This window comes from Sinocyclocheilus anshuiensis, unplaced genomic scaffold, assembly GCF_001515605.1.
Source record: "Sinocyclocheilus anshuiensis isolate Anshui unplaced genomic scaffold, SAMN03320099.WGS_v1.1 scaffold1053, whole genome shotgun sequence".
NCBI lineage: Eukaryota > Metazoa > Chordata > Actinopteri > Cypriniformes > Cyprinidae > Sinocyclocheilus > Sinocyclocheilus anshuiensis.
Window position 1 is genome coordinate 1,514,897 of NW_015555711.1, and position 10,565 is coordinate 1,525,461.

The 10,565-nt window shown below is 34.3% G+C and overlaps 2 protein-coding genes, 1 long non-coding RNA gene and 1 pseudogene across 4 annotated transcripts in view; 3 read left to right on the top strand and 1 right to left on the bottom strand.

Annotated features, from left to right (window-relative positions):
- Nucleotides 1-1,816, top strand: part of LOC107672044 (NF-kappa-B essential modulator-like) — a 9,560-nt gene extending 7,744 nt beyond the window's left edge. For both annotated transcript variants that reach the window (XM_016465127.1, XM_016465128.1), the window contains 2 exons: nucleotides 881-954; nucleotides 1,115-1,816. In XM_016465127.1, coding sequence (XP_016320613.1) covers nucleotides 881-954; nucleotides 1,115-1,278 — 238 coding nt within the window. In that variant the 3' untranslated portion in view covers nucleotides 1,279-1,816. The remainder of the gene's footprint in view (nucleotides 1-880; nucleotides 955-1,114) is intronic.
- Nucleotides 1,817-3,692: 1,876 nt separating this feature from the next.
- LOC107671948 (translocon-associated protein subunit delta-like) lies at nucleotides 3,693-5,940 on the top strand. The gene is made up of 6 exons (XM_016464957.1): nucleotides 3,693-3,859; nucleotides 4,093-4,211; nucleotides 4,293-4,367; nucleotides 4,759-4,848; nucleotides 5,193-5,258; nucleotides 5,455-5,940. Exons 1-6 carry the CDS (start codon nucleotides 3,808-3,810, stop codon nucleotides 5,557-5,559), a joined length of 507 nt encoding a protein of 168 aa, XP_016320443.1. The 5' UTR covers nucleotides 3,693-3,807; the 3' UTR covers nucleotides 5,560-5,940.
- Nucleotides 5,941-7,509: 1,569 nt separating this feature from the next.
- LOC107672003 (uncharacterized) lies at nucleotides 7,510-8,554 on the bottom strand. Its single transcript, XR_001632281.1, has 3 exons — nucleotides 8,477-8,554; nucleotides 8,108-8,166; nucleotides 7,510-7,900 (listed from the first exon to the last, which is right to left on the bottom strand). It is a non-coding gene; the product is annotated as an uncharacterized LOC107672003 (long non-coding RNA).
- Nucleotides 8,555-9,536: 982 nt separating this feature from the next.
- LOC107672001 (selenide, water dikinase 1-like) overlaps nucleotides 9,537-10,565 on the top strand; it is a 5,605-nt pseudogene continuing 4,576 nt past the window's right edge.

Below are 10,565 nucleotides of genomic sequence, written 5' to 3' on the forward strand. Positions count from 1 at the left end.
TCTCTCTCTCTCTCTCGAATTGGCAATATTTGAGAAAAGGGTTTAGCGATTTCTAATTATTGGGGGGACTAGCCCCCCTCAATGTCTACGGTGGTTATCGCCCTGATCAGACATTAAAATATGTTGTGGCACTATCGTGCAGTCTATAATGATATGATGTTAGTTATCAAATATTAGCGATTTTTTGCAAACATTTCTTTGAGTAACATGACCGTGAATATGAATTCACGATTGAATGTAACATAAAACAAATGATTACTTTTCATTAAACTCTTTATTAATGCCAAAAATGCTTACATTTATGTGTCTTTTTGTTCGCTTGGGCAGCCATGTTGCCGCTGAAGCCGGTTTACGCTGAGATAATTCATACCCCTTCGTTTGAAGTGTGGTCCCGAAAAATCTTCGTTTGAAGGGCTGTCTGGCCCTTCCCCTACCCCTACCCCTCCCCCTCCAACCAAAAGAGAATTGAGACACCCCTACCCCTTCACGTGAACGCGCGAAACGGAGGGGTAGGGGAAAGGGGAAGGGCTAAGGGGTAGAATTGGGATTGGGCCTAACTTTAATCTTCAGCAGATCTCAAAATGAAAATCCATTTTTTATTCTTTACACTATATGTGATGCCTAAATTCACTTGTAGCAATTAAAGTAATGGTTTTTAATTTTTAGTTTTTTTTTTAAACCAAAAAGGTAGCTAATTTTTTTATTATTATAATATTCATATTAGTAATGTCATTTGAACATTTTAATTGAATCAGATGGTATGCCAGTGAATTGATCAAATTAAATTGAAATGAATTGCATTGAATGAATATATATGAATAGTTGCTTATAAAAGCCTCCAAATGTCCAAGAGTTACATGTGAATGTTGTTTCCTCACAGAGCTCGCATTGAAGAGATGCAACAGAGACATTTGGAGGACTACAGGCCTCGTCCACACCCACCTCCTCCAGCCGGTAAAACACCTCATTCAGAGTCTGCATCAACTACAACATGCACTTTCTTTCCTTCGTTTTTAATATAATTGTTGTTAGCTTCATTGACTACATGGCAAATGCAACAGTTATGTTTTATAGCATATTATTTGAATCTTTACCGAAATTTCTGCTTTTGAAGCACCTTTCGCAGGAGCAGCCATGTTTAACCCCGCCCAACCTCCATCTGCACGCAGAAGAGACGAAGATCAAGACGGGCTGCCTGATTACTGCTGTCCCAAATGTATGTACAAGGCTCCAGACATGGACACCCTGCAGATTCACGTCATGGACTGTATCCAGTGAGAGGAAGAGATGTTCAGGTGATCTCTCGACACCTGAGTGAACTATAACAACAACAAAAAAATAAATATTCAAGAAGTGAAAATCAAAAACATGCTAGAAAAAAGTACACAAGACCCATCTAAGGATTTTGAACATTTAATCCTGCTGCAGATTGACTTGAAGTAGACAGGTAGCCGATGTTTAGCAGATGTTTTTATCATGTGGCTATAGAGCAGCCACCATGTTTCTGTACACTTGGTGTGTGTATCTCTTTACAAAAAAAGCTTGTCTGTACTGCCTTCCTGTGACAGCGTAATGTAATGTGCTGCATGTGTGAATGTTTGCGTCTGCTTTACGTCTGCACACATCTGACAGTGACAATGTTTCCTGTATACCTGTGGTATTTGTTTTTCTGGATGTACGCACTCTTGAGGATTCATGCCCGCCTGTGTTAATATTGTGTATTATCTGCCAAAGTGAATATGAAAAAAAACACAAGAACTTTGTACAGACTATTGTTATGGAGAGATTTAAAGAAATAAAAGTATGAATATATAAACTTTTTCTTTTGTCAAGCACATACTGTGTGTGCAGCAGAATACTTTGTGTACTTACAAATCACTTACATTTATGGAAAAACTTCAAAAGAGTTGCTGAATAAGGCATTAGTCAAGATTTTACAAAAATAATAATTATTTTATTATAACCAATAGATTAGAGTTTTTTATTTTATTTTTATTTTCATTGGCTTTGGTCCGTTTTGGATATTTAACTGTCCACAAGATAATCTTTAAAAATAACTTTTTGCAAATCTCAAAATAGTCATTTTATCCATCATTTCTTATTTTGACCAAAGATTTTTATATTATAATATTAATATTAGCACGGTCAATTAAAAATTTCAGTTGAATATGCTGATTAACTGATGAAATTAAATCCTATTTAATCGCATATATATATACTAATGTTTGCAAATAAAATTATATCGTTGCAATAGTTAAAAATAGCAAACCAAGTGAAATTTATTGTTTTGTTGTTTTATTTGCACAAGCAAACATTTCACAAGTTTTAATTAAAATTGAGTTTTATATATATATATATATATATGTATATGTATATGTATATATATGTAGATATATGTATATATATATATATATATATATATATATATATATATATATATATATATATATATATATATATATATATATATATATATATATATATATATATATATATATATATATATATATATATATATATATATATATATATATATATATATATATATATATATATATATATATATATATATATATATATATATATATATATATATATATATATATATATATATATATATATATATATATATATATATATATATATATATATATATATATATATATATATATATATATATATATATATATATATATATATATATATATATATATATATATATATATATATATATATATATATATATATATATATATATATATATATATATATATATATATATATATATATATATATATATATATATATATATATATATATATATATATATATATATATATATATATATATATATATATATATATATATATATATATATATATATATATATATATATATATATATATATATATATATATATATATATATATATATATATATATATATATATATATATATATATATATATATATATATATATATATATATATATATATATATATATATATATATATATATATATATATATATATATATATATATATATATGTATGTGTATATATATGTGTATATGTATATGTGTATATATGTGTATATGTGTATGTGTATATATGTATATGTATATATGTATATATGTATATGTATATATGTATATATGTATATGTATATATGTATATATATATATTAATTGAATTAAAAAAGATTAAATATTTATTACATTGCAATAATACAACAATGCATAATACATTTAATAAAAAATCCCCTTGACCAGTTGGTTAAAAGTATTAATAATGGGATGTGGAAAATCATGCAGATGTGGCAATCATTAGCAATTACAAAATGCATCTTAAAATTTCTATCCTCTTCCCGGAGATTACAGCTACTTTTGGAATGTCTTCCAAACTTTTCAAATAGTTTCTACACCAGTGGTTCTCATGCTGTTTTTACGTCAAGGCCCCTCATTTGCCAACACTTTTTATTTGGTTTAATAGGAAAAAATATATTAATAGTAAAAACTATTTGTATGTGTTTTTTTAGCATTTTATTTAAGTGCGATTATTTAGATGTATTAATAATAATATTAACATCAATTACAATTATATTAAATAATCGCTTCACATCTCTTGGAAGCCTGCTGCGGCCCCTGTTTGTGAGCCTTTGCTCTGCAGTACCGGCGGCTTTCGCCAGAGGCGCACTCGCTAGCAGACGCGCCAGTCTTCCGTTGAGGTGACGTGTCTGTCTAGCGCCGCTGCTCTTTTTCCTCAGGTTTGAGTGAGTAGAGGTGGATTCAGCTGCCTAGGGATCAACATGATGCGAGTTATAACAGCGATTTTGGCTCTTTGTCTGAGCCTTTGTGCAGGTAATTTTTAATTAACGTTCGATATACAACATCATTCATTCTCGGCTTTCAGTCTTTTCGCTTATCGTCAGACAGGCTAACATCGAGATGTCTCAAGCTACATTGAATTGGTTCCGTTTTTATCACCGCTATCTGTTAGAAACATTTATGGTTTAATTAAGTCAGGGACCAAACTTGACATGTGACCTGTTATTCGTAAGGACAGTAGTGTGACCGGTGTTTTCTCTCCTCAGCTGAGACTTGCACAGACCCAGCCATTTCTCCGTCTTCATACACGACGACAGACGCGCTCATCTCCTCCGAGACCGTCTTCATCGTTGAGTTGAGTCTGGCGTGTGCAAACGGAGCTCAGGTGAGTGGACTAAAAGGTACATATATACACGCTTTATTGGTACAGAAGTGTGGACTGACCAGACTTGTGTTTTGTGTTTAGAGTGTTGCTCTTTATGCAGACGTCAATGGCAAGCAGTTTCCTGTGACCAGAGGCCAAGATGTTGGCAAATACCAGGTAAGGTTAGAGGATTTAAAGGGATAGTTACCCAAAAAAGAAAATGTAGTCATAATTTGTTCCACTTGTTTCAAACCTGTATGAGCTTCTTTGGTCTCCTGAACACAAAAGAATAAAGTTTGAAGAATGTTGGTAACCAAACAGTTGATGGTAGCGGTTGACTTCCATAGTATTTTTTCCATAACGGTCACCTTCAACTGTATGGGTATTGACATTCTGCAAAATAACTTTAGAAATTCATACAGATTTGGAACAACTTGAGGGTGAGTTAAATGATGACGGTATTTTCATTTTTATGTGAACTATCCCTTTATGGTGTTCTAACAAAGCCATACATGTAAGATTCTTCAACATATGTGACAAACTGTTCTATTGATTTATTTTTGTCCAGGTCTCATGGAGTGTTCCTCATAAGCAGGCCAGCTCAGGCACATATCAGGTCAAATTCTTTGACGAGGAGTCTTACAGTACTCTAAGAAAGGTTGGTCAATTTAAGGAATGATTGGGGTAATTCCCCCATAAATTTATAAAAAGTTATGTCATTTGCTCACCCACATGTCATTCCAAACCTACATGACCTACTTGCTTCTGTGAAGCATAAAAGAAGATATTATGAAGAATGCCTTAACTTAATAAGCACCAATACAGTTTGGTTACCAGTGTTCTTAAAGATATAGTTTTTTGGGTTCTTCATAAGAAAGAAATGAGTACATGTCTGGGTGAGTAAATAATGACAGTTTGTTTTTTTTTGGGTGCAATATCCATTTAACATAATTGATGGGACTGTATATTCAACGGTGCTGATAAAAATGTTAATGCTTTCAGGCTCAGAGAAACAATGAAGATGTTGATGCCATCAAGCCTTTGTTCTCTGTCAATGTGGATCACAGGGTAAATATGCATACTAATCTTCATTGTCAACAATCGCCTTATCTGTGTAATGATTAGGTCTAAGAAAAACCTGTAAACCTATATTAACAAAAATATACCTCCACATTGGAATGTGTTGCTACTACTTGTTTACTTTCTATGCTTTTGTATGATTTGTCTCTGTATGTTTATTAATCAGTGTATTTATGAATTGCAGGGTGCATGGAATGGTCCCTGGGTGTCCACGGAGATCTTGGCTGCTCTGATTGGCATTATGGTCTACTACCTGGCCTACAGCACCAAAAGTGCAATCCAGGCTTGAGATGAGAAGAAAAGTTCATTTTCCACCACTGTTCAAACTAGTCTTGAGGCATTCCCTATTCTGACATTTAATATGCAGATTTTAGTGCCATGGACACCTTGGCTAAAACACGAGACTGGTTTGTTTTAGAGCTTGGCCAAAAATATCAATATGGACATTAATTATAATAGCCAAAGTTGGTGTTATGTTCTTTTTTTTTTTTTTTTAAACAAACTCAAATGAAAGAAATAAAAATTTTCATTTGTGCTATTAATATTAAACCTCAGAAAGAAAAAGACTGAGATGATTTATCTGTGACTTATCATCATAGTCCAGTTCTCTATTGTGAAGTGTCCCAAATATCGATGAAATTCATTGACTATGGGAATAAACAATTTTCTCAAAAGTTTTCCTGACTCATTTTTTTTATAGAGGTTGTATAATTAACCACCCTACCCCATTAACATTGTGACATCACATATTTATACACACACACGCACACACATATATATGTATATATATATTAGTGATGTCAAATGATTAATCGCGATTAATCACATTCAAAATAAAAGTTTCTGTTCACATGTGTACCGTGTATATTTATGTATATATAAAAGCACACACATACAGCATATATTTTGAAAATATTTACATGTACATATATATAAATAGATTTAAAATATATTACATATTTTTCTTAAATATATGCATGCATGTTTGTATTTATATATACATAAATATACACAGTACACAAACATGTAAACAAAAACTTATTTTGGATGCTAATCGTTTGACAGCACTAATATATATGTGTGTGTGTGTGTGTGTGTATACACATACATTTTATATTATGTATAATGTTCGTAAAAACATTCATCATTAAAATCATTATTTGCAGTAATTTATATATATATATATACAGTGCTGTTTGAAAGTTTGTGAACCCTTTAGAATTTTCTATATTTCTGCATAAATATGACTCAAAACATAATCAGATTTTCACACCCTGAAAATAGACAAAGATAACCCAATCAAACAAATGAGACAAAAATATTTTCTTTCATTTATTTGAGAAAATGTATCCAGTGTTACATATCTGTGCGGTGCAAAAGTATGTGAATCTCTAGGATCAGCAGTTAATTTGAAGGTGAAATTAAGAGTCCATCTGTTCAGAGGTGCTTTCATTCAGTGAAATGACTATCAGGTGTCATTGCCTGCCATGTTTTATTTAAAGAACAGGGATCTATCAATATTTGGTCATGTTTGTGGAAGTGAATCATGGCACGAACAAAGGAGATCTCTGAGGACCTCAGAAAAAGAGTGGATGTTGCTCATCAGGTTGGAAAAGGTTTCAAAGCCATCTCTAAAGAGTTTGGACTCCACAAATCCACGTTCAGACAGATGTACAAATGGAGGAAATTCAAGACCATTGTTACCCTCCCCAATTTCAGTTCTAGGTTGTTTGGAACTTGTATACAAATTAATCTGTATGATGTCGTTTTTTTTTGTTTGTTTTTTGTACAGGACAATGCTGATTCCAAAAGTACGATGTGCTTTCTTACACAACTTTTTATTTTATGTGGAAAATATCACATTCATGTGAAAAAATGGTCTTAAGCCAAGCCAAACTTTGAACATTTTATAAAAGATTAAACAATATGGTACTACATTAGACAAAATTAAGAACAAAAAAGCAAGAAAGACCTATGAAGCTTTTTGTTATTTTAAATTGTTGTAATTTTACCCCTGGCATGAATGGTTTCACTTTACATATTCTTATTGTGGTAGATCAGAGAGCAAATACTCCTATATTCTTGACTACGCCACTCCAATTTTATTTGGGTAGGAGATCCCAGGTCATATAAGGGGTTTTCCCACACGGCTATTCAAATAAAAGAATATCCTTAAGACAGAATTACTATAGACGCAGTTTCAATGTTATTAATTAAGTAGTTTCACTTCCAAGCTGGCTAAGTTTACTCATGCAAGATGGAGACACAAATAACAGCAGAGGATAATGTCACCCTCAAAGAAAATAAAAATGAAATTAACACCAAAATGATTAATACAATAAACCCCCAAAAAAACTAACGTAAATTCTCATACATAGCACCTCAAAGCATGAAATACAAAAAAACCACAGCACACATGTGAATGATAGTGAATATACTTCCTCCCTATATAGTTACAATGAGTAAGCTGCCAGTAATGGCCTCATTGGCATGTAAAATAAATGGACCAAACAATAACCAATAGTCATGGGCCAAAAAGTAAAAGGAAACAAAAACAATTCACAGAAACAAAGAAAATACAATTTCAAGGCAGGGAAAACAGTGATCAATTGAGCTGGACCAAAACAACTCTAAAAAGAGAAAACATTAAACAAAACAATTTGTTAACCCATGTTATGCAGTCCAACCTCACTCAGGACAGTTCATTTCAACTACACAATATAAACAGAAAAACAAACATTACAATTTCAAAAAGAAACCACTATCTATAAATTTATTAGTCAACAATATTAAAATGCTAGGTATACTAGCCTCACAATAACATTTAAAATAAATACCTTTGAGACTTTAGCTGATCACACACCATTAAAGGGCTACAATCGTCACCATATACTTCCTAGAAAAGAAATGACTCTTTTAACACTCTTGTATAAAAGGGTGTCAGCTTAGTGTGTACACAGGTATACTGTTCATCGTTTTATACCATAAAACGCCCTACCATAGATCGTCAATGCTCCCGTGTATGGCGTTATTTTAATGACAAATGTCGAGAGCGCATTATTGTAGCGCGAAAGCACATTAATACAATGCGCTCGCGATACTTCCTAGAAAAGAAATGACTCTTTTAACACTCTTGTATAAAAGGGTGTCAGCTTAGTGTGTACACAGGTATACTGTTCATCGTTTTATACCATAAACCGCCCTACCATAGATCGTCAATGCTCCCGTGCAGTATGCTATGCTGCTCGTTCAGCGTCTGATACTCCTCCAGCCCAAGATAACCAACATGACAGTTTAAGACATCTAAAAATCACTAAAAGAACAATTACATGATTACACACACCATTAACATCTCATACAGTTTACACGATCGTAAATCACTGGCTTTTGACCAGCGACGCATAAGCCAGCACTAATTTAAATACCTCACAAATCGAATCATACAAATAACCAACAAATTAAACGTTAACACTCTTCAAAACGGATAACATTCAATAAAAAAAAAAGACCCATACCATCATAGGTACAACAGCGCCTCCTAGTGGCTTGGCTACATTATGAATGTTTATTTGTTTTTGTACTTGTTGCGAGTTGTATATGCTTATACAAATCTTTGTATAATTTTTGCATAAAAAAAAAAAAAAAATAGTATCTGGGATTGGCAGTATATTTGCATGAATATACAACCGTCTGATGCACCTTTATGGCAGTACCACAATAGGCGGAGCTCACGATAGCAGACTGTGGGATGCTTATATTTGAGGGGGTTTAAGCGTGACCAGTCAAATGCAAAACATCCTAGACGTAGTTAAATTTGGTGCGAGATTAATTTTCCTACACTTTCTCTACTGGTTTGAGTGTATTCTGGCAGTACTCTGTCTGTCAGCGATGAATTCTCCAACTAGTGTCATACGGTGACTCTCAACTCCCCTCTACTGGGTGAGATGGTTCAGTCCGCTAGCGCGCCGCGTCCACACTAGTGATGGGAAGTCCGGTTCTTTTCCGCGAACCGGTTCTTTCGGACAGTTCGTTTCAATGAACAGTGTGGCGAGGGGGGCGTGGTTCAGCGAGGTCTGCAGCGGGAGAGAGAGTTGGGAGACAAGCGATGAGTAAGTGGGTCAAATGCAAATGACGAACACCTGTGTCTGGTTCCAGTAATTGGCGTGGAGAGACTGCATAAAGAGGCCCGGGAATGAGCTGGCAGGGAGAGAGAGGTTAAATCGAATGATTCGTTCGCGAACCGGACATCACTAGTCCACACTAGTTTCTATGACTAAGCGTGCAGCTATGACTAAGCGTGCAGATAAAGCACGCTCTCTTGTTTCTGTCAGCCATTTATCCCGTCAAACGACTCACCCTTCTCTTTCATTTCCCGTGTTTTACTATCTGAATGAGGAGTAAATAAAATTCACTCTAGCCATGTCAGTTTCTGAGCCAGCGTCAGTGTACTCTGGCGGAGCGGGAGCCTTTTACCCGGCTGGATACCAGGCGCTGAACCCGGAGGAGCACGGCCTAGACCGCGGCTTCCGACTCACGGCCTTCTCCGATATGAAGGGATGAGGGTGTAAAGTCCCGCAGGAGACTCTGCTCAAACTCCTGCAGGGACTAGAGCCGGACCGCCCGCCCGGAGAGGACGGCGGCTCGGGGGCGGGTGTTGGAGACGAGACCGCTGAATTCGGACTTGTTTCAGTTGCTCAGGGTCCTCGACTAGGTAAAGTATGACTGACCTGTCACAGTCACACCAGCGCTGTCAAACAGCGAACGCTGATCCGTGAACCTCTCGTTCTTTTCGAGTCGGATCTTTTTAATGAATCTGTTGAATAGTTTCAAAAATCAGCAAACTGAGTTTGCTTTTACTGATACTAAGTGCTTATGGAGTGAACCAGGAATTTGACTGATAGGGCGAAAATTAGATTAATTAAATAGCCAAAAGCAACATTTGTATGAATAAAACATACTGGAAATATATTTTGGACTTTATTAAATTCCCAATAAGAGGTGAATTTAATAAAATAGTTACATCAAACAAAATTTGGTTAATAGAAAAAAAAAACGTCAGTAAGCAGTAGGGGTGTAACGGTACACGTATTCGTACCGAACCGTTTCGGTACGGGTCTTTCGGTTCGGTACGCATGTGAACCGAACGAATACAGTTTTTTTTTTTTCTCCGGAAATTCAAATAATAAATGGCGTTTTGACAGTCTTTGATGTGGCATGACAGATCGCTGTATAAACGCCTTGGAGAGCCGCTTCTGGGACGGTTCAGAAACGTGCTGGTATATAATCCCAACACAA

Excerpts from the sequence above, each read along its gene's own strand:
- LOC107671948 (XM_016464957.1), top strand. The coding sequence starts at position 3,808 with ATGATGCGAGTTATAACAGCGATTTTGGCTCTTTGTCTGAGCCTTTGT. Across the intron at positions 4,368-4,758 it reads AAGATGTTGGCAAATACCAG|GTCTCATGGAGTGTTCCTCA; the intron begins GTAAGGTTAGAG and ends ATTTTTGTCCAG. Across the intron at positions 5,259-5,454 it reads CTGTCAATGTGGATCACAGG|GGTGCATGGAATGGTCCCTG; the intron begins GTAAATATGCAT and ends TATGAATTGCAG.